The sequence below is a fragment of the Neolamprologus brichardi genome, chromosome 7, assembly GCF_056152115.1.
Source record: "Neolamprologus brichardi isolate AB-2024 chromosome 7, ASM5615211v1, whole genome shotgun sequence".
In the NCBI taxonomy this organism is placed as follows: domain Eukaryota; kingdom Metazoa; phylum Chordata; class Actinopteri; order Cichliformes; family Cichlidae; genus Neolamprologus; species Neolamprologus brichardi.
The window spans coordinates 14,612,027-14,636,146 of record NC_142110.1 but is presented as its reverse complement, the minus strand read 5'-3'; the positions used below and the strand labels follow the sequence as shown (position 1 = coordinate 14,636,146).

At 39.9% G+C, this 24,120-nt stretch overlaps 1 protein-coding gene across 2 annotated transcripts; it reads right to left on the bottom strand.

The window, feature by feature from the left end:
• Positions 1-35: 35 nt before the first annotated feature.
• On the bottom strand, positions 36-24,120 carry eps8l2 (EPS8 signaling adaptor L2). Of its 2 annotated transcripts, XM_035907185.2 has the most exons (21): positions 23,903-24,120; positions 18,906-18,956; positions 18,427-18,473; positions 13,994-14,058; positions 12,331-12,492; positions 12,037-12,186; positions 11,164-11,243; positions 10,955-11,064; positions 10,788-10,858; positions 10,548-10,674; positions 9,502-9,590; positions 9,335-9,409; positions 8,446-8,594; positions 7,314-7,482; positions 7,188-7,222; positions 6,981-7,086; positions 6,638-6,760; positions 3,540-3,615; positions 3,259-3,412; positions 2,353-2,485; positions 36-982 (listed from the first exon to the last, which is right to left on the bottom strand). In XM_035907185.2, the coding sequence occupies exons 2-21, from the start codon at positions 18,938-18,940 to the stop codon at positions 905-907; spliced, it is 2,034 nt and encodes a 677-aa protein (XP_035763078.1). In that variant the 5' UTR covers positions 18,941-18,956; positions 23,903-24,120; the 3' UTR covers positions 36-904. The 2 variants fall into 2 exon arrangements, with proteins under 2 accessions (XP_035763078.1, XP_006789292.1); XM_006789229.2 differs by lacking the exons at positions 18,906-18,956; positions 23,903-24,120 and having other exon boundaries at positions 18,427-18,757.

The window sequence follows — 24,120 nt, the reverse complement described above, 5'->3', positions numbered from 1 at the left end:
AACCATACTGACGAAAGACATAAAATTAAGACCGAGTTTATTTATTCAATTTTGAATCATTGTCTTTTTAAAAACTATATACACCCACTTGAACGTTTCTCTAAATCTCCACTTATTCATTACCAGGATTTACATATCTACTGCACATACTGCTTGTTATTCTGGTGCTTGTGCAGCTTACACTGCAAAACGCCTTGCTGCTAACAACACGTTAATGGCAGCGTCTCACTTTTACAGACAAAATCCTCATGCAGAATTATTGCTTGCTAAGTTTGCCAGAATGTCTGAAACCTGATTAGCAAGAATATTTGTTTTAATACTTAGTGTTGATGAGCATTAACCAACCAGGCTGAGAAGTAACACAGAGCGTGTCTATCTTTTTTTTTCTTTTTTAACTCCTGTAAACAGTTACATGAAAACAGTTGGCCATATATCAGAAAGCGTGTCAAGCATTCTGGCACAGATTTTAAAACACAATCGCTAAAATCTACTTTTTTAAAAGGTATTTTAGTAAACAGCCTCATTGTTGATGGTGAGCATGAACATTAACTGCACTGCTCGCACAAATATGTACGTTACATGCAAGTCATGCATACACGTGCTCACACGCACACCGAAGTGTACGTAAATTCATAAGCTCCTTTTTTCTTTTGTTTAGCAGAAATCTCTTTGTTGAGAAAATTTAAGGAGACAAAGAGAAAAAAAATGCAACACAATTAAGAAAAAACGCTTCAAAACATACACATTGGATGATACAAAATAAATATACAATTAAAAACGTACACAATATTTCAGTATTTGCCAAGGCAGGTCAGAATTAACTGTAGATTGATTGAAGAAGCTGGTGCATTTAGAAAGCTGTGAAGGAGCTAGATGACTAGATGAGTTGTTTAGGTCAGCGGGCTCAGTCTTTGCTGCCGGAGTCGATCCTCTCCTGCCGCCGTGTCAAGATCTCCTGTAGCTCTGAGGTTCCACCGCTCTGCTGTAAAGGAAACATTGGTGTCTCTTTAAATATTGTTTGATGCTGAAGATGTCAGATATACAGACTTGCATATATTTTACAAAGCAGTAGCTTTAGGATTTGTTTTCTTCTAAATACAGTTCCAAAGTTCCTGTGTCCATTTTAAATGAACTCAGACCCAGAAAACAGATAGGCATTTTAGGATGTTGGGGTTAGAAATGGTTTTTGTTGAGAACCAGTTCCCCGAAGTTCAGTTCCTTGGAATTGTTAGTCTGCTTTCCTATTGATCCCTCTTATTGGTTCCACTTGCACTCATGCTACAATCAGCTGATTTCAGTTTGTGTGCTGGAGGAGGAAAACAGTCGCGCAGTCTACATGTACTTTTTAAATTGCACAGAAGGACAAGAGCACTTCATCCTGGACAGAAACAGCTGCATTATGCTGCTAGCACAACTTCGGATCTTTGTGATTTGCAAGCACCTGCACAGACACCATGCTAACGCTAAGCTAGCCAAGAACCCAGGGTGACATTACCTGAGTGAATGCCAACCCCAGCCCAGCAGCCGGATGCTGAACTTCAACAAGTAACAAGCAGATGATGAGTCAAGCTGCAGCTTCAGTTTCTACCTACTCATGTTTCTAAAGTAGAATCACTGAGGTGTTTGCTTTGAAGTCTTTTTGTGCTCGTTTTCATCTTTGCTTTTTGCTGTCGACTGTGTTCATTTCAATGCAGCGCTGTCTGAGGTTCAATTCTTCATTCTCCTACAGAGAGTCCTCAAATTTTTCTATTGTTTAAATTACAATATTTTCAGCAAACGATAAAACCTACAAATTTCAAATTATTCCGACTGAACAGTTTAAAATAGGCTTTAACTTATTTGTAAAACACCGCTTTCCATTTTTAATTTACAATTTTCTGCAGCATCTCATTGCTGTGAATAAACTCAGTGAAAGATCCAGTCGGTGGTTCAGGAATATACCACACTGCAATGCAATATATATTTACATTCGTAATTTGAGGTTATTAATCTACTTTGTCATTTTTTGTAACTTTTTTGATTACATTTTTGTGTAGCTGTGATTATGAAGAACATGTTAAACTGACAAATTCTTTCTACTTAGTACGGCCTCCATCTCAGTGAGTACATCCACTTTTTATGGCTGTATGTATATTAAGTATAGAGGGTGAATCACTATGAATCTGAAAGCTGACAACAGATTAAGTATCTGTTATTATGCATTTACTTGACTTAACAATCTTGGAAAATTACTGAAAGTTAAAATATGGGCATTTTTCATACAGCATCTAAAGGCTGTCAGATGTTCAGCAATGAAAGCACATCTATCAAATGAAACAGCTGTGTAAGCAGTGTGCTGCTGAGGGGACTGACCTCTAGCTGTTCTTTCTGCACGGTGACCAGTGAGAAGACGCGACTGCCTTCATCTCCACAAACAGCCTTCAGTTCTTCTTTGTTTAGGGAAAACAACTGAGCCCCAGTCAGGATCCCCAGACAGTCAACAGTCCTGCAGAAAACAGTCACACAATTAAAAGACAGTATTTACTCAAACAACATTGCTTCCAAAAGAGAGCACACTGCTATAAGACCATTTAAAAAATGTATGCCATTATAACAAAGCATGACAGGAAAAGATACGTATCATCAATAATATTATTCTATTGTCATTTCCTGCACCTGGGTCACGTGACAGGCTTAGACACAGCTTAGCTTTGTGCTAAATGCTAACTAGCCACATACGCCAAGGTGGTAACGCTTATGTGGTTACAGAGTAACAAGGCAAACAGACACAGCCATCCCACTCTGCATCTGTTCATAAAATAAAGAAAACCTTTAATCACTCCTTTCTGACATCTCTGTCTGAACTTAAATAGTTCGCTTTTTTGCACCAGACTACACCTCCAGGCTAACACCTGTTAAGCCACTAGAGGTCAGCAAAGACATGAAATTCAGCAAGCGATACTCAAGTTGCTGTCTAGGACATAATATTTATCAAATATAAGAAATACACATTAAAAAGACAATAAATCCTCTTTTTCTTTCAAATTATTTATTTTCAAACCAACTGACTTATTTACTGTTTACTTGGAACAATAATGCACAGAGCGAGATGACGCAAATTCTTTGTAAAAAAAAAAAAAAAGGCTCATACTGCACCAAACATCTACTTAGCGAATTAGAAAATTTGTTATGCACCCTATGTGCGGCTTAACAAATGATTTTTAAGGCGTATGGAGGTATTTTGATTTGGTGGATTAGTGAGAGTTGTGGGTAACTTACGATTTTGAGAAGCCTTTTGAATTGAGCCATGCAGTCACCTGCTCTGGCTTTGAGCTAGATTTGAGCAGGACTTGAGCGCTGGCTGACTGCCGTTCCACGTGCAACTTCCTTGGGGGCTGCTTGTTATTGATTTTAGTCAGCAGCTCCTCTATCACTGCAGCATGGAAAGATGATGGAGACAAAAGTCAGAGCAAGAACAGCTACCTCTTAAAAAAAACAACAAACAACAAACAGGGAGAAAAAAACATAACTGGAATTTCTGATTACTTTTTAACCCTTACTTTCACTCTTGGGTCTTTCCTTCTTGAAGCTATTTCCAGGGCTTCGAGACCCAGGGGAGGACGGGCTGTAACCTTGCTGCACACACAGAAACACAAACACAGGTCATGAGAAAGCAATCAAAGCCAGCATTATTCCAAAAAACTGGTTTGTCTTTTATCTCATTCTGCTTGACTAATTCTTGCCAAGTAGCCAAAAGCAAAGTACGTGTGGGAGGTTCTCACACATAGACGAGTGTTTGCTGCAGGGCATTTCTTTATGCAAGCAGCAGGTACCTATAAGAATGCAGCGTAATGCTGTGAGTGTATGATATGTTGAAAGCGCAGACGTTTTGTACACAAGGCTACACAAACCTATCACCAATCTGCAGATAATTTAATTTTACCCCCAAGTGTATATGATGGTGTTTATGAAACTTTTCTTATCCCGGAGACCACTTTATTACAGCTCTATGATGAAACGATAACTTGACTTTAATCCCGGAAGTATCCTGTGAAAGAAAATCATATCCAACTAGTGATAACGAAACCTTGACCTTTCTCGTAAGCTTATAGGGATAATTAGTTATTGTCGTCCTGGAATCCATCACAACACCTTTTAGACAATACATCTGGGCTTTTTCAGAGGTGGGAAGTAACAAAGTACAAATACTTACAACTTTTTATTTTTGTTCTTTAAATGTTTTTTACACAAATATCTTTAGTTTCTACTCCTTATATTTTCAAAACAGGTTCATTAATTTTGGTTCAGCTGTATCATCTATGGCATTTATACAGGGAGTTTAAAGTGGGCTGGAGTGAGTGTAGGTGTTGTGGCCTCGGTACTTTAGCATCATGCTAGCTACAGAATAGCAGTGAGTGAGCATAAAGGAAGTAATGCTTTTTTTTTTAATGGTAGGCAATTTCACATTCAGTGTTTCTATCGGCTCAACAAACATCAGTAAACACACAAACTGTTTGTGTGCAGTTTGTTGCACAGTGCGTTGCTAGCTAAATGTCCAGATGCTGTATTTCACAGGGAGAGAAAAGAGGGCAAGATAAGTTCACTCAGAGGTGGAGAAAGATGTAAGAAAGCCAGGAGAGGAGAGGAAGAAGAAGGAAGAAAAACTTTGTGTTATTTAAATTTTGCATGAAAACACTCTGTAGTTTTTAAATGGGATAACGAGGTTAGTTTACAGTACTGTGGGGAATTTATAGTAAAGCACTGCGCTGGGCTGGTGCACAGTGCTTATGGTCAGTTACAGGTTACATGAAGTAGACTAATTTCCATTTAAGATGATGATGTTTAGATTAACTAGCTGAATTCCAACTTTATACCAACTATATGCTGTCTAGTATAAAGAAACAGTATAGTGTTAGTGTCGCAGATGGACATCACCCACCATAACTTGCGAAATTCAGTTGTGTAAATCCACAAAGAGCAACACGTCAGCTGATCACAGCCCATAAACTAAGAAAATCTACTGATGCTCACATTAATTATTATGATTTGTGATTTTTTCCCCACTCTGAGCCACTACACAGATCTTAGAGTAATCTATCTATCTATCTATCTATCTATCTATCTATCTATCTATATATATATATATATATATATATATATATATATATATATATATATATATATATATATATATATATATAAGAGAGACAGAGAGAGAGAGATTCAGTTAACTTTGCATAAAAACTTTTGGTAGAACTGTCCTTCAAGGATCTACTTTTTACTTTCTTACTCTGAGTACATTTCAGAACCTGTATTTTTTACTTTAACTTGAATAAAGAAGTTGATTTAGTACTTCAACTTTTACCGGAATATTTTTAACACAAGTATCTGTTCTTCTACTTAACTCCAAAATGTCTGTACTTTTGCTTCCTCTGGTCTATGAATTGAAGATAAGATTACAGCTAAAGTGACATGGCTCTGTACAGTGTAAACAAAGGTGAAGAAAAAAAATGAAAAGTATTATTTGTTTTGTGGCTGCACTGAATTCTTTTATTATTGTTACTAAAAAAAAAAAACACTAAAAAAACACATTCTTTTTACAGACACATGAAACCATTTTTCCTTCCTTTCTTTTTCCAAAGCAAAAATGGAAACAAAACAATGGACCATTTTTTAGGCATGTTATCATCAATTTGGTATCTTAACCAAGGCTTGAGAACGGAAAAGAAAGGAAAAGAAAAGATCAAATTCCATGCAGCAGAAGCACTTATATGATCTTATTTTATTACACACATTGTTTTTCCTTGGCAAAGTCTGGCACTGCCCAAAATGCAGCCTGACTGCTGAGAGCTCAGTCAGAAACCCTCATGCTGCAAGCAGAGCTGAGAAACAGGCTGCTGAGGCATGTGAGAAGTCACTCAGTGTGGCTATATTATATTACACACTAGTTTAGACACAGAAGTATATCAAACAAAATAACATCTAAACAGCTAAGATGCATGGGATTTAAAGGATAAAATAAAACCCAGATGTAGCCCATCCAGCTCATGATACTTCACAAATCACAGGTAAATCGTAAGTAATGCATGAAGTACAGAAAGAAAGTTACAAGTTTTGTTGCAACAAACTAATTAAAATTGACTGAGATGTCAATAGAGTTACATCCAGGACAAATTAATTACTAAAACCGGACCAGCATTTTAGGAATAGCAGAGATTCTTATGAAAATAGAAACGTGCTTGTAAAACAACCCCTGTGACCTTGAACTTGAGTACAGTTTGGTTAAAGACCCATCAGGTGATCACTGTGTTTCACTGCATTCTGAGTAATACTCTAGCAGGAATAGCAATTCTCGCGAATTGTGGCAGGACGGATTCATGCCTCATCGTTGCCATTGCATGAGCTCATCGGCTCTTGGGCACGATGAACTAACAAGTCACATTTGTTTCATGACATGAGATGCCATTGGTAACAGCTATGTTTTTCACAAATTACTATCAATCTAATCTAATCTGTTATCGTGAATGCTTTATAGTAGTCAGATGGACTTTGGAACTGTGGTGTCATGACTAGGAAGGATCTTAAACTTTGGGTAAACAAATAAACAAATAAAACCAAAAAAGAGTTTTAAAAATGCAGACGGGCGGGTGTTGGTCACCTGGTAGGAGTAGGGGACCTCTGGCTCTTCTATTGTCACAACATCCAGGATGTTATATGGGACATAGCCGGCTTGCCCGCTGCGGTTCCGTAGTTTCCACCACTGTTTATCATCTTCTAACACCTGCAAAAGACAGTTCACGCATTACTCCACTGTACTGCAAATGGTGACAGACGCTTGACCTGTGCACAGCTGAAATTGGTTTGCTACCATTTGTGTTTTAGCACCATTTTAGCACCATTTTAGCACCACCATTCAGCAGTTAAAATGTCCAAGTTAATGAGTAAAACTATCAAATTGGTTGAAATTACAAATGAAGGACAAAAGAATACGTCATTACAACCTCGAGGACTTCATCCTGCAGCACTGACAGCTCGTTGGCATTCCGCGCGACAAAGCTGTAGCGAATTTTGGCATATTTGGGGGCCTGGGGGATCCCATTGTAGGACCTGTGGAGACACGTGGTGTCAAAGTTTTATATTTTGTGATATCGCATGTGGAAAAACACCAAAAAAAAAAAAAAAAGTATGTGGAGGACCTCATTACTTACCCATTTAAGGGGCTTGAGGGATGAGGCCTGTAATACTGAAAAAGAACCAAAAATAAATAAACAAATTTACAGATTTACCGGCATTTATTTTTTCCACAGGTAGGGAACATTTAATAAAAGCCTTACATCCTCAGGTTTGTGTTTACTGTAAGTTGGGCTTGAGGGGGAACCTAAGGGGGCAGAGGGTCCTTCCGTTTCCCACGGGGATGTCAAGAAAAGCTCCGCCGGCGGCTCCCAGCCGTTTCGAAACTTCGGGTAATAAGGAGGAGCGCACTGATCCCTCGGCCACTCGGCTCTGCGGGAAGACGAGTGAAGGGATGGTCAAAGAAATTGCACTTGAGCTACTCTACTGTGCAGACAGAGCTAGCAGTACCAGTGCAGATGCTGAACTGGTCATAGCTGTTCATGGGGAAACTGCCATAATGTTCAGGGGGTGCTAAACTTCTTCATCCATCCAAATCTATGAAATCAGATCTCACTACACAACGAAAAATTATCATAATTTGCTCAAATTTTTTTTAAAATTTTCAAGGTGTTTTGCGTCCTACAAATGCTAATTAAGACAGGGGATATATCGTTAGAAGAAAATGCAGATTTTCATCTGAAAATGCTTACAGTATGTTGAAGGTAACCGTAACACCGTAGATTTATAAATATATTTATTCTTAATTTTAAACATATATGCTTAGTAACTAGCTTACTATGACGTCTTGTAATGATTAGACATTAGGTCTATCGTACATGAACCTCTTAACTATTTTACAAACAAACAAATACAAATTCCTTGCAGTTCTGCATGCTTCTGCAATTGAGGCAAATATGTAAGTAGCTGCACCGGTTACTGTATGTCATGCTTGTGCCACGAAACACATTTGACACTGGGACAGATAATTTAGGATTACATTTACTATATTTAGATTTAGAATTAGGACACAATAACACATGCATGCATGACATAAGCCAGCTTTGGCTTCATTTAGTTTCACTCTCTGCAGATTAGTTCAACTTTTAATTGTCATACCGGTATATCAAATGAAACACCGCTGCTATAGTAAAACATCCTAAAACAACACTTCACAGCCCTGTTTAGCTTTGTCGCTTCTTTAATTGCAACTGTAAAACGTAGTTCAGCATTTTACACAGGACCACATGGTCACCCCGGCCCCCCGCAGGACAAGATTGCGACAAAAGAGATCCATGTCACAAGCACTGAATCATCACCAGAGTGTTTGTATCCATGACAACACTGCAAATATACCTGGGTCTGGTCCAACCTTCCCCAAGCAGTTCAAAGATGGTCATTTCTTTTGGGGTGAGGTGTCCCCGCAGGAAGTCAACAGCATCTTTACACAGGTGAGGAGACATGACTGACCGCGGCAGGTCAGGACCTCCACAGCTCTGCAGCACCTGTAGATGCACCAAGTGTTTACAGCTGGCATAGCATTCACCATACAGAAGCATTACGGTGTATTACCTGTATCACTTAGAGCACTTTTTACATTTTTTTTAAACAGTTATGCAAACTTGGTATTTGAGTATTGAATCCAGCATGTAAACGTTGACCGTTTTCACTTTACTGCACAAGTAAAAGTATTTAAAGAGGAAAAAAAAGAATTTTAAATTGTCTGAAATATTGAGCTGCTCGGAATATTTTGAGTTTCCGTATTTTGAGACCGTCCTTGGAGGACAACCAGCGGTCAAGGAGGCGTACTGTATGAGGCGTTTTCTTTATCTCAGCTGCATAAAACCAATGTGTTCAAAGATTACTGCGCCATATAAATAGAGTCTGGTCACAGTTTTGTGCTTCCATCCAGCAGTATCGAAGGTGTGGCAGAAGACTGTGGTTTAGAAAACCAACATTATGTAAGTGCAGCTGCACCTGTAGTATAGCTGAAAACCACGTTGCTCCAGTCTGGTGAGAGTTTAGTGGGTGTGTTACAAAGCTAAAATGCCTGATGGCAAAAATGCTGAATTGCTCTCATCTGTGAACTGAAAGAGGCCTAATGCGTTCCCATCAGATATGCCTGTGGGCTGAGCTCAGTCAACGCTAAGGCATCAAATGACAAAACTAACAGTAACATGCATGCATAGAGTATATTGTTGACTTTTAGGATAATCCACTTATGTGAGATCAGAAAAACTCTTACCAGCTCCAGAGGGCCAAAGAGGAAGTGAACCAGCTCAGATGCACTTGGGTTCTGTATGTGTTTCTTCAGTTTGGCCTGCAGGGAGCGCAGTGACAGACACACAGCAATGAGGCGTTGAAGAGACAACAGCTGATGAATGAGGGAGGCTAGGTGCTTTGATATCTCACCAAGAGGTTGAAGGCCAGTTTCAGTTTCTGCAGGCTATCAATGAACTCTGCTTCAGAGGGGGGCTTGGCTCGCAGGGTCAGCACACCCTCTGCAAACAACAAATGCAACAGTGACCACACACAGACTCCAGAGTTACCCGCTGGCCACACAGACACAATACAGATGGGATGCAGTTTTCACTTTCTGGCCAGAGGTCAAAGTCATAAAAACCTGAATGCTCATCTAGTCAGAAGCTTATGGCTTTCGTTTCCAGTTAAATAAAAGGCAGTGACACAGAAATGGTAGTTAGCAAATAGCCTCATTCAGCTTTATAGATACAGGTCACCTTTGGCCAGAGAGTACGAGAGAACGTGGTGCAGCAGTGTTTCTCAACCTGAGCTCAATAACTCATAGTTATGAGAGGTTCAGAATGACATTTGACTGATAATTCTTACCCAGATTAAGTGACAGTAGATAAGACACTGACCCCAAAGTTGAGAAACAAATTCTCAAAACGGAGAATTCGTCACTTCCAGCACACTTGACCACACTTTAGCCGCACATCGTTATTACCAGACGATGTGGATAAACTCACACATGTGCGTTTGTCTCCTGACCCCACACAAGGACAGTGTCGTATGTAATATGCACGTTACGCTTAACTGCACACGCGTGTTGACATAAAACATCACATCAGCGCCAGCGTTGGGCAGTAAAACATTACTCAGCAACATTTACAGGAATATTATTGCTTTATGCAACAATCACAGGAGGCGACTGCTTTGACGTCACACACCACCGCCTCCAAGAGAGATCAAACAGAATATCGGTTTGTTTTGGTTTGCTGTCATTTTAAAGTGGAAGAATGCAATAATATTACTCCAGTTGCATAATGAGAATCGTATTACTTAAAAGAAGCCCAAAGTGGCCACTACTACAACACATACATCGGTGGATGAGAGTCCTTGGCCACAGGACACAAAGAGACACAAACATGGCGACGTGAGCAATATGAACATATTGTCACTGTATTTGTGCCACCAGATGAGAAGAAAGGGAGACAGACCTGCTGGTCCTTTCTTCTTATTCTTCTTACTCTTGTTGCGCTGGTTGAGCTGAGCAAAGGCCTCTGCTGCCTTCTGCAGCCGTGCCACAAAGATCTCAATGTCATCCAGGGCACAGTTAAGGATTTGCTGAGGGGGGCAAATGCTCAGGTTTAGGTTTTGAAGAATGTAGCTACATGAGACGTGAAAGAAGCAGCGTAGCATATTAGCAGGTGTCCCTGTGGATAAAGAAAGGCACTCACCACATCCTTCTCAATGCGCTGGGCCAGCTTTTCATGTGACTCTGAGTCACTTTGCCTGAAAGCCCGTCTGTCTACAAAGACAAAAAGAGAAAAAAAAATAATCAAATTGACCACTGAACAAAACATTTAGAATAAAAAGTGAGCCGTGGATGCGTGTGAAATCTCACCCTGTGTGTCCACGGCTGCCACTCGTCCCCTTGCGGCAGGTGGTGGGCCCTTAGGGGCCGACGGGGGGAGGATAGTCTCTCTGTGACGCTTCATTTTTTCCTGGTTCACCCTTAACAGAAAGACATGATGACAAGTTAGCTCGCAGCTAGTTACCCTTTCGAATGTGTCTTTGACTGCATGAGTTTACATATATTAGCACTAATCTCACTTCAGAGTCTGAAGCCTCATATTCTTCCCGTGCTTGACATCTCCAATGGCACTGTCAATGTCTGCATGAACCATCTCAGCCTGAAGAAAGTGAGGGAGAGACACAAGTCAACATTAATATTAAAATATTAAACAATAAGACAAGTATAAACTTATTTGACTTATTTGACCAACTCACATGGTTTAAAGTTTTATAGTACACTGAATTCACCTCTCTAAAACATGTTAACACCTGCAAACTTTAATTCTCAAATCTGAAATATATCCAGATGTGAAGACGTGAAAGCTGCTGGCTCTAGACATTTTTAACAACAGTATATCTGGTTTGTGTTGTTGGTTATGGTGATTTCTGTTTTTTCTCAAACACAATCCTCATGTGATAAAGCAAAGGTCACTCTAGTAAATCTTTATGACCCAGCGCTTTCTTGTCTAGTCTTAGCCAGGGCTAAAAGATCCAGCATTCTAATAAAACACATTTTTGACATTTAAACCAACAAAGAAGTCATTTTCCCCCTTAAATGACCTGAAATAACAGGAAGTTAACCAAATAAGGTAACACAGAAATACTGCCTTTACTCCAACATGGAAGATTGGCCCATTATATTCAAAATCAATCCCCAAATCCTCATTCGGAGCCAGGAAACAACACTGACTAGTGGTGATTCTGAACTACAAAGACATAATGTTATCACAGTGAGTTAACAGAGTTCCAGCTTCCTTCATACAAATATACTGGCTGCAAAGACAATAGTGCTGAAATCTGACCTGTAGTGCTCTGGTATCAGCAGCTAGGTTTTCTTAACGATATAAAACACAAAGCCATCCATCATGCAAAGACAATATAATAATGTGGTGTATTCAAACAGAAACTCACGTCCACTTCGTCGCAGTGGAAAAAGTGGATGTCGGGTTTGTACTGGTCCTTGTCCTGACACACGAGCAGCACCACGGAGGGGTAACGGGTCTGATTCAGCACCGTCTGACACATGTGGATGGTTGGAAGAGGGAAGTTCTCCAACTCTTCCTGTAGCAAAACAACAAAAAGATAAGAAAGAGGTGGAGATTAATTTCCCTTGCCTGTCATTTAATGCTATTGGAACACAGAAATGTCGGTATTTCATGTTGAAATAATGTTCTGAGGTGTAAAAACAGATGCTTGGAGCCGTACCTGCGTATCACAATCCAAAAGTCTGACTGACTTGTCTGTGACCTGGAGGAGCATCTCCTGGGTCCAGATTTTGTCTTTTGAGTCCAGAAGAATCAGTTTCTTGATTGCATCATCCACTGTGGCGATGGACTCTGTCTTGTCCATAACAAATGTGGAAAGATGCTGCAGAGAAAACAGTTGTTGGTGACTTAGTGTGTTAGTGGAAGTCAACTAAAAACAGCACCTGCACTTGAAGCTGTGCTCAAGAAAGTGGTTAGTCATGATTTGCAATATACTTGATCTACTTTTCTAATATAAGGAAGGAAGCTTGTGACATTTGGGATATGCTTACTTGCCAAGAGTTAGACCCTGTATCAGATTACAGCTTTAGGACTGAAATAGAAATAGAAATAGAAAATTCTGCCTCAAAGCAGCTCAAAAGTTTCCTAATTAACACATTATATGTTATTTTTAATCTCTCATCAAGAAAAGAAGCATGTGCCAAGTATGCGTTTCTTGGCTGGGAGTAGCAGGCTGTTCACTGTTGACCGATGACACAATGACACACAATGACAAAACTCCTGGAAGTACAGGGGGCAGCCAAGAAACAGTCTGGCACCACAGTGTTTATTTTTACACTTTTTTATGATTAAGTATAGCATAACTTGTTAATTAGTTAACCAGGGGAGCCACCTCCCTGTCTTCAGTCTTTAAGCTAACCCGCGGTGACTCCATAGAGAACACAGAGCCACAATCAATCTTCTTATCTAACTCTCAGCAAGAAAACAAATAAAAATGTTCCCTCGTTCCTTTAACTGTACTCTCTTGCTATATAAATGCTTAATTTAGCTGACTTTTTTTTAGCTGGGTGAGTTTCTGTTTATCTGATCAAAACTGAACTACTGCCACTAAGTGGCTGCTGGCACCAGGATTGTTATCTTGTGTATCATTACTCGCCCATGCATGATAATGGGGGAGGCATTTAGAAGGTATCCTATTAACGTGGACACAGGACATAGTTCAGAAACATGCCTGACCCAAAGCACGTCTCTGACTCAGTCGTTCCAACATTAGCCCACTACTGCTGCAATCAAAGGCCCGACTGTTTTATTATAACAAAGTTCCAGTAAGTGAAATGTAATCAGAAGATGAACCTGTGTGTCAGCTTTTATCTCTGGGCAAAAGAACAATATGCCATAACCTTCATAGTGTCGTTATCTTGCTTTGCAAATGAGGTTACGTGACAAGCATTTTAAATCTATAAGTTAACAGCATTATATGAGATAATGTAAAAAAAAAAGTACAGATAAATGTCACAGTAACGCCCTGAATGATCAGGACACTGAATATTACGTCTTCGTTGCATGGAATGTAAACACAGACATCTCCAGTAACATACTACTACATTATACCGTAGTCTAAAAAAGTTTTAAAAACTGGCATAAAGGCAGAGCAATGACAAAAAACACTGTGGATAAGAATACCGCGGTTTCATAAACACTTAAATTCATTTTACATGAATGACCTCTAAAATCCTTATAAGCGAAATAAGAAGTTAAAGTGTGTTAAAACAAGTGTAACACTGAATAAATGAATGAACACACATTGTGTGAGTCTACGCTTCTTTGCTTTAATTTTGAAATACAATGAGATATGAAAATCAATGAAATAATGATCATTTTACCTCAACGTGGTACTGCGACGTCTCCTGCATGATAAAATTGGAGTTGGAGTATTTTTTCCTCTGCTCTGTTGATAAGAACAAAAAAATAAATTTACATTTCAGAAAGTAAAAACCTCCTCGGTGCTGCCTGCGATCCTGCTGTATATATGTACACCTATATAAACAACATTGACCTCACCTCCACAGGTCGAACCTTTTAGCGGAGTGAACAGCTGAAAGGACGCATTAAAGCTGAGAACGGCAGGAGGGCAATAAGGAAGTGACAAAGACACGTAATGTATGCTCCTTTTACTTTTTCCATGAGGTCAACTGCTAATCCCAATGTTAACTACACTGTTCAGATATATTGCACGCTTTCTAAAAAAAAGTTTTCATCCTTATGATTTTCGACTATATTTTAAGATAAAGGAATAGATCTGCAGCTGCTCGCTGCCTGAGGGCAAGTAACACGAGATCAGAGCTATGTGAGAAATACATAATTAAGTGTGAAATCAGAGGATACTTGAGTATTAATTCACTGTACTCCATATTAAAATATTTTGGCCAAGCTGGGATTAAATCTTCGTCAGATCCAGCGCACCGTTCAGAGGCACAGATTTACTGGAGGGTCAAAGATCAGTGACAGCGTCACACTTCCTCATCTTTACCTTTCAGCTGGTTAAAAGCTGTAAAAATCAGACTGAAGTACAGTTTCCACACCTTAAAGTTCTGAAACGATTACCGCTACAACTGGAGAACTATTCCTGAAGGCTTAAACTTAAAGAAATAATAGCAAATTATAACTTAATACCTTAAGACTTTTGCACACTGCTGCAATAGGAACAACTGCATACAATACAGTAAGGAAAAAGGTCACGTTCAGGCTTGTTTTAAGACACAGTTGTACCAACGTTTGATAAGCCTTTACAAATACTTGAAACTAAATCTAAACCCACCATTATTCATTTCATTTTTTTCATTTATTTATTCATTTCAGGCACAACAAAATACATATATTGAACATAAAGTGCACAAAACAAAAAACAAAAATTACCTGAAAAGGTAATTTTATTGCGTCCTTATTCAGAAGACAGTCAAATTCTACAGTGCAGACAATGTAGAATTACAGATTACAGATTAGAAAGCTCTAGGTTTCATCTACACATCTGGCCCATTTGTCACAAAAAAATTTTCATACATAAAAGTTCCAAGCAAAAACTATTTGAGACAATAAGCTCAGTAAAGCTCAATAAACACGATGAGAGCTGCAGATTATGGTGCGTTACACGTTTTGATAATGTCATTTTTAGAAAAATGTAATGATAAAAACATAAATCACAGCAACTTAAAAAAAACAAAACAAAACAAAAAAACATTTAACCTTTTCAAAGCCTAGGTTCAACATGCAGTGATCCATATCAAATGTCCGATGCACAAAAACACTGAAACTCATGTCACCATTGTGTCAGCGTGATGCATGTGCTGCATGTGCTGCATGCGCTGTGTGTGCTGTTGGCTCAAGGCTTTCTTTTTGAACAGGCTGATTACAAATGAGTGTGCCAGTGTGCTTATTGACCTATTTACCAGTTGAATAGTCTGCAGGTAACAATTACGGTTAAATGAGAGCATGGCTCTATCAACTCCATTGCTAGATATCAACTCGCTCTGTGTCCCCAGTCCCCTACCCAACAAAATCAACACGCTTATGTCACGCAGATTTTCTATTCGTACAGACATAGTTCTGTTCATGTGCTTTACAGCAACACAAAGCCACTCTGTTTGCCTAGCACTTACCAAAATGTGCAATAATGCTTTAAATGACATTCTAATATTCGATATTCCAATTCATTGTGGTAATGAACATGCTTCTTAGAGTCCTACATGTTTGCCTGTGATGAAACAAGACCTCTAAAGGGGACAATTTTAGAGCCAGCGCAACCGCTGCCCAAACAATGCAAACGTTTCTCTTTCCTCTTCCAGCCATTTCCTCCCTGCTTGGCTCCTCACAGGTGAAACACAAGCGTCGGGTGTCGATCTGAAAGACGAGCTCCCCCCATGTCTTATTAATGACTGACATTTATGCCAGTCAATTCACAGTGCCACAGCAGCTTGCAATAACAGCCACTTAGCAGGCAGATGGGCAAATCCTCAGAGGTCTGAAGAGTCAATGACCAGTGATAAACATGGCTCCCTGGCAGATTATCAAACCAATACATGACCCAGGTCAATCGGACAATCCTATACTGGGAAACTATTAAACATATTTAATGGGATTCAATCCAAAACCAACAAAACTGGTGATTATCTGAGTAGCAGACAAAGAATTTTGAATCAGTTTGACTAATAATGAAAAATTGCATAATCACAATTATATATCTAGTCAATCACCAACACCTTGATGGCAAAACTTCGTGATTTCTTTCTAACTGTGCCACCGCCCTTTAGATACAGAAGTTTCCGGCTGCGTCAACAAAGACTTGACCATATGTTGCCAGCAAGGACCACATCAACACCTCTCATAGCCTGACACCACTAACCAAAAGAAGAGACACTAAATGCAGTGGATCTATCGCAGAGATTCAACTGAAATACAAAACAACACAGACATTCAAGAAAAGCAACAGAGCAGGAAAACATCAATCCGAACCTGTTGATTTAGTCCCACCCAAGAAAAAGTTTACCTGTCAGAGACATGATCCTCAACCCAAAACTACCCGAGAAACTTATTATAGCTGCCAGGTGATTTTCAAGTCTGCAGATGATGAGTCCTAAGTGGCGTTTTTCTGCTTTACCCCAAAGCTGCTGCTGCTGCTGCTGATAACAGATCAAGTGGGAGGACCTGTGCATCATTTGCATTTGTTTTTCTGCTGGACTGCACTGTGTGAATGGTAGGGTGGTTTGCATATGGGAGATTGTTATAATTTAACTAATGTACGTGTGTTTATTCAGCATAGTGTGAACAACCATCCTACACTGACCTACCAAATATCTAGCACTGTCATGGTTGGTGTTCAGTATTTTCCACTGTTGCCTCTTGGGGTTAAAAAGGATGGGCACGTGGCTGTCACCCTGCAGTGAGACGGTAGTGGTGACCATCTGCCAAACAACACAAGCTCATCACACGTACGGTGGGATACTTCACAAAGATCGCTAGAGTGAGAGTTTCCTGTGGATATTTGGATGATTTACGGCTCCGATATGTCACACAGACAACGAGGTGCACAGTCAGAAGTTTTGGGAACATCTTGCATCCCTACAATCTGCCTTTTCAGGCGATTCTAAATTTGGCCATGCAAGAAAGTGGGTTGTTCTGCTGTAGCTCGGCGTAGGTTTCTATCTGTGCCTACTATGTTGTGAAATGGTTCTTTATGTTGACAGTGTGGAAGGAGGTGTTGGCAGGAACCAGTGAGCTAATGTCTGAGGCAACGAGGGGAGGAGCAGAGGCCTGAGTCCGCCTTTTCCTTTTCACTTTTCAATGTGCCCTTTATTCACCTGCAAGACATGGGCACCTCACCCTGTTCCAACCACACGTTAAAAACTGCCACACCCTGAAGTGTAAGCAAATTTCAGTGACACACGCCCTAAGACAAGCATGCAACAGCTAAAATAAAAAGTCACATCATGCCAGTACTGGATTACTGAGTTTAATAGCACTTACTACCGGTTGGTAATGCAGCCCAACAATGCAAATGGGACACTAAAATAACAAGCATATCCCTGAATTCAAAGAATGTGACTAAGTGCAGATACACACACACTGGCATTAGCTGCCTTATGCATCAGGCAGCTAATGCCAGGTTGCAGTGCAGGCCTGGCACAGAGCTGGAAACTCAAGTTCCCTTTACTAGCCCAACATCCCTGCCATGATCGTCAGTGTCTAACAGAAGTGGGCCCCCTCTTATCAGTATGTGTGTGTGTGCTCTGGAGAGTGGGCTGTTACAGTCCAGTGAGGACTACACCTGCGGCAACATGCCACAGAGTGAGTTTCCGGACACAGTCATTTGCATAGCAAATGGAAAATTGTTGTGATTTGTGTCAGTAACAGTGCTAATCCACACAGATTGACTAGGAACAGTTTGGAAAGGTATCTAATTAAGAAAGTACAGCTAAAGCTGTAAATCCTAAAAATTGGTCACAAATCTATAGTTTCATTTTTAAGTAAACCAAGCAATGCGAAAAAAAAAAAGTATAGAGCATTTGCTGGGATCTATTTTCAGTAACAGATTCTTGCAAGCAAGTAAGCAAATTCTCAATACTAAACATCTAATTCCCCGACACGTAAGAGTGTCCAAACTCCTCGATGACAAGCTGTAAACTGTAGCTAGTCTGCTGTGAGTCATGCCGCAGAAATAAGGGCATGTCGCAACAAAGTTCTGGAAACAAGCGAACAACAAAATGATCTTTCAGGAACAAAACAGCGCAACACCTCAACCTACTTCCATGAAGCCACTTACCATAGAGGGCCTTGGCGCTGAGCTTGCTGTCCGATCTGGCCACTCCACTGAAATGACAAGAAGAGGGTACAGGGTTACGCAGCCTGCCCTTCATCTTCTGACCCGCACCTCAGGATAGTTAAGTGTCACAACCCCTTTTGCATGCACAGAAAAAAATACGAGTGATATACAGAGAGGAGACTGGCCAGCACTGGATGAGATTAGCCTGAGATTCTGAGCATATGGATCAGGGAGAGGGAGAGAGGGAGAGTGGAAGAGGGAGGGGGTGTAGGGCACAGGGGAAGGCTGGAGCCAGAGACCCAGGCAAAACAAACAATTTTCAACAGAGCGGCTCTGTACCCAAAGTCCCTGACCCACACCACCTTCCACACACTGGGTTAGTGATTTTCTCTTGCCTGTGTGAGAGTAACCCAGCAGCATTAGCTAACACACTGAAAGGTAAACATCCAGAGGGGAAGCAGCAGGAATGGGACACTCACTTGGCTTGCTTCAGCGGAGATCCCTGGTGATTCATGATTTAAGGCATCTACCTGAATGAAGAAAATGACAGACAGAGTGAGAGAAGAGAAGGAGAAGAAGGGAAAATATTTTACCCTACAATAAGCATGTGTCATGTCTTAAAAACAGCTCAGACATTTTTCCAAGCAGAGATTCCTCGCATTCCACTTTGAGCTCATTTATCATCCAAAGGGTATAGGCTCATAAATCTATATAACTACATTATCAAGGTTGTAGATCCAGTATGCAAAGCGTACTCTGCTGCACACTCTGTTTTTTCACTGTAGAGAGCCAGGTGTTGGGCCTGTACTGCTAAGAGTCTGGGGGCTGATCTGGGACAATGGCAGACAGCAGGCTGACGTGCTCTGTGTAATTAGATCCAACCTGTTGAAGACTATATCTGCATAGCTGCAATTAATTAACTCGGTTGGTTTTTACATCCACATTGATAACTGTCAGAGTCCCGAAGGACGCAGCGTGTAACAGAGCACTGCATCTAAATCTGAGAGATCAGTGGGAGCAGAAAATGAGCGAAAACAACTGTCACACACCTTTCAGCCTGGAGACTTTAACCTGTCTATCAAGCCATTCACAACAAGGTTATATAATGTGAGCCACAACAAACACTGTGATTGAACCAATACGGGTGACCTTTTTTATAGTCACTGGCATGAACACGTTATCACACTAGAGATTTTGCAAGGACATAAGGATTTCAGCTACATTGCAGACCATAAATAGATTAAACCTAAACGCCATTACAGGAATTTTTTTTATCAATGCATGAACCACTAATCACCGTGAGTTGAACGCAACACTGAATTCTCAGCTGGAGTGACTTTTAGACTCCAAATATCACTTTAAGCAGCCAGTTTAGTTTGCATCCTCAAACAGGGATGAGCGTTTAGAAGGAATTTCAACTTTTCTACAACAACACAAACTGTGGGAAACTGACACTGAGATACTCGGAGGCATTGGGCGTGCTTCCCACAACAGTTATAAACATTCCAGTATCTTTTTTTTTAAACAAACTGTTCTGACATTTCCTCGTGTCATGCCTTACCTCCTTCCTGAAGTCAAAACTGTTATGTCGTCCTAACAAGCACTACTCTACTCTACTTATCTACAACCTATAGCAGTTACATGTGTACGGGTGCGGTCTGAAAAGCTTATCTCGTTGGCCGATCATAAACTTAATCTCATTTACAGATTATCTCCTCAGATCTTTTGAAACAAAGAGGGGGCAATTCATAAAAGCAGTTTAGCCAACCACAATCATTCTTATTATAAGTTAAAATATGGTTATGTTCACGATGGGGCCACCGGTGGAACCATTCCTCCTCGCTGAAGATTACCACAACAAAGAGTCACATGAGCAAAGGAAAAAAAAAGAAAAGAAAAGGCTATATTTACTTTAGTAAGCCTGCCCAAAAGATAGACTTCCTCTTTCCGCCCTTATCACTCTGGCCATCCTCTGTCAGTGCTATTGTTCACGGTTCTGGCCTGTTGCCAGGTTTCAGGATGGAGGTGAAGCCAAAGCAGTACAGGTAGGGTGTCAAGTGCTGTGAACTTGATGGCAAGAGGCCACCTGTTCACCTCCGCTTACTGACATTTATTGTGTGTGTTGCTGAATAATGATAACCCTTTACTCAGAGGAAATTACACTGAATGACAGCAACAATTACGTACTACACAAGGAGCCCTCTGAGAGCAAAAACCTCCACCCAGGCAGATCACTCACTGAGCAGTATTTAACTTTAAGGAAATAGTAATGCATTTTACATTTGATTATTAGTTTGGTTCTTTTAAACATACATTTCTATACACATCAATAAAAACAAGTGCCAAGTCCAGAATTTTGTTTTTTGCCTCACTGGAACTTATTTTAACACGCTTATTATTTTTGCGGCTAAGTACATTTTTTAGTCAATTTCGTAATAAATAGCAAGTTTAAAAAAATGAATAAAAAAAAAATCTAATAATTTAGGAACATTGTACATGTATTCAAGCTGCTATGTATTGAATCAGTCATAACCTGTTACTGTAATGTACATAACAAAGCCAAAATAAAACAAACGTTGACAATACAAACAAAAGCAGTAGAATTTCAAGTAGTTTTACATGACGTGTAAGGTGATACTTAGAAGCTCCTTATATCATTGCTGACCTTCAGAGGTCAGAGGTTAAATGTGAAGTTATATTTTAAATCTTCATATGCTATATACAACACAATAAGAATCATTGTTTCTAAGGCTTTTTGCCAATTTTAAACCAACAAATCCTTATGTTGACCTCAAAGACCTTGGTGGCTCTAAGCCAAAACATAATGGATTGCTAACATGAGCCCACTCTACACGATGTGGGCGATCGTGGCTCAAGAGTTGGGAGTTCGCCTTGTAATCGGAAGGTTGCCGGTTCGAGCCCCGGCTTGGACAGTCTCGGTCGTTGTGTCCTTGGGCAAGACACTTCACCCGTTGCCTACTGGTGGTGGTCAGAGGGCCCGGTGGCGCCAGTGTCCGGCAGCCTCGCCTTTGTCAGTGCGCCCCAGGGTGGCTGTGGCTACAATGTAGCTTGCCATCGCCTGTGCGTCGATGACTGGATGTTACGCTTTGGGGTCCTTAGGGACTAGTAAAGTGCTATACAAATACAGGCCATTTACCACTCCTCTACAAAGTTTTATTAAAATTAATTCAAAACATTTCAGGCTATTATGTTTACAGACAAAATGGCACGCACGCATGCAAATACAACCAAAAACATAACCCCCTTGGACGGGTTAATAAGAAGCAGAGGATGCTCGTGTTCTTTCTTTTAAATCTACTCATTTAAGGAAAAAAAGAACAACAATATCAGGCTGGTTAAATTTCATATTTGAGAGAATTAGGTCCAATATCGAATTGCTTTCTTTAACAAAAAGTTATCTGAGTGTGAGTCCCGACTCAGCAAAGCTCTGCCTCATAGTACAGTCTCATATTTTAGATTTGTGGTATAATTGTTTTTGGATTGAAAACTGTCTGTCAGCATGCTAACAAATACAAACCCACAAACTCACATAAAGGTTTAACACTGAAGGTTAATTCAAATCTATGTGCGTGCATGTTTCAAAGTGGATTTTCTCCAGGAACGTGCATAATTATGAAAAACTCAATATTTATTTGCTCATAGTACGCCACATACGGTTTGGACTAAATAAACAAAGGTTTCTTTAGTGCAGGATTTGCAGAAAAGGCAATAGCTACAATAAAACACAGAAACGTTCTACAAGAGGCTATTTCAGTTGCAGTAGGCAGAAATTTAAAAAGTAAAGGTCTACTGGCCTTCACTCTCTGCTCTAAGCCTGGCATAACCACACACATGAAATCTCTCGGGGTTCTCACACCCCAGGAGACTGCAGCTCCTTAAGTTACATTCAACGACAGCTCTAAAACAAACAACATATAAAAAGCATTCCAGCTCCAAGCAACACTGCAAACGCCCCACAACACACCTGAAGCTGCACGAATGAGTCACAGCCTCATTACTGTGACATAATCAGCACATGCTCATTAGCTGCCTCTTGTATAAGGAACACTTCTTTTGAAGACTGATTTCTAATGAGTCCGACTACAACAGATACGCTTATTTTAAAAACATCAACGCTGCAAAGTTAGAAAACCAACAGCTTATATAGTAAGTGCTGCATCAATGGTCTCTTATAAGTGCCATTACCATTGACCCATGGTCTTGAAAAACAATCTCATTAGTGATAACAGTTCCTTGCTTTTATGTAACTCTCTCACACTGTTATGATAGCTGGAAGTGACTTTTATAAAGACTGTGACTCTCATATTAGTAGCTATTACTTCTCTTTTGGTGATTAATGTGCAGCATATTAGGAGGTTACTCCTACACCCATTAATCTGGAATTAAACCATGATCCTTTGACAATCGAGTAAAATGCTGCAATTAAAACGGTTGGTGAAATCAGATGTAAACTAGGGCAGCAACGTGTACTTTTCTGCTCTGTTGCAAGCAAAGCAAATACATGCACGCTCAAAAACATGAAGTGATAGCTTTGTGCAAAATGCATCTTGTGCCTGGTATAAACTGGATGTGTGCTAATTGAGCAAATTTCATTTGACCAGACTCCATTAAATGTAACACTTTACGACGTACTGTGTGAAATTACATAGGAAAATATACATGTAATCAAATTACTTTTGATAATGCACATGCAGTACCTGATGCACTGCAAGAGTGTCAGTTATACTTCATCAGTAACAAGCTTAACAAAACGTGATAACAAATTAGCTACGAGTCTTTGTTTTTATATCTAAATAATGAATGTTCTGTATTAGTCAGGTGATATAGATCTCAGCTGGATGCAGTGGCTTTATGTGAGATTATAGACTACACTATATAATATTTAAAAGAAAAATCATGTATATTATAAGCTCCTTCATTAACATGTAGTCTATGCTACCAGACCACCACCATTTTTTTTTCTCTGCAAAAAAATTGAAACTTTTTATTATATATATATATTTTAAAACCTCAACACACCACGTCTAAAACAACAGCAAACATGACTTTTGATCACACAGGAACCAATTACTTGTTTATTATACTGCCATCTGCTTTCTTCCATGCCAGTAACTGACTGCTTCCATGAAGCCTGGTGGTTCCCATCCATTTGGTTCCCATCGGTGTACACAAGGTTACACAGAGTTTATAAATGAATACGTTTAACTAATCGCGCAGCGTTATTAGATAAACTTAGACAAGACAAACTTAAAGGGCAGTTAAACTTTTACTGGCGCACAAGATCGTATGACACGACTGAAAAGCTCCAGTATAGTCAATTTGCGATTTATGAAGCAAATATTTATTTATTTATTATTATTTATTACTTATTTATTCGTTTTAATGCAATTTTAATGCAATGGCTTTAGACACAAACAGTTGACTAGCATATCTGTTACCCATCATTGCAACTTACTGTGAAAATTTCCGGATTGGATGCGAAAGGTGACAAACGTGGATGAAACAGCGCCTTAAACATCAGCCAGCCATCCCAACCTGCAGCTGGAAGACTAAAAGAAAACCCTCCGCTGCAAATCTCGCACTATCTCTAATCTCAGTAAACCCGCTGGACTCCAAAACCGCACACCTGTAGCACAAGAAGCTTCCAGTTCTCAGAAACTGCGCCGCTGAGAA

What these genes read in the sequence shown, in the direction of transcription:
- eps8l2 (XM_006789229.2), bottom strand. Translation starts at nt 18,520, where the DNA reads ATGAAGGGCAGGCTGCGTAACCCTGTACCCTCTTCTTGTCATTTCAGT. An exon ending in GGCAGCCGTGGACACACAGG is followed by an intron (nt 10,859 to 10,954) that starts GTGAGATTTCAC and finishes TTGTCTTTGTAG; the next exon opens with ACAGACGGGCTTTCAGGCAA. An exon ending in TGCAGAAAGAACAGCTAGAG is followed by an intron (nt 983 to 2,352) that starts GTCAGTCCCCTC and finishes TTTCCTTTACAG; the next exon opens with CAGAGCGGTGGAACCTCAGA.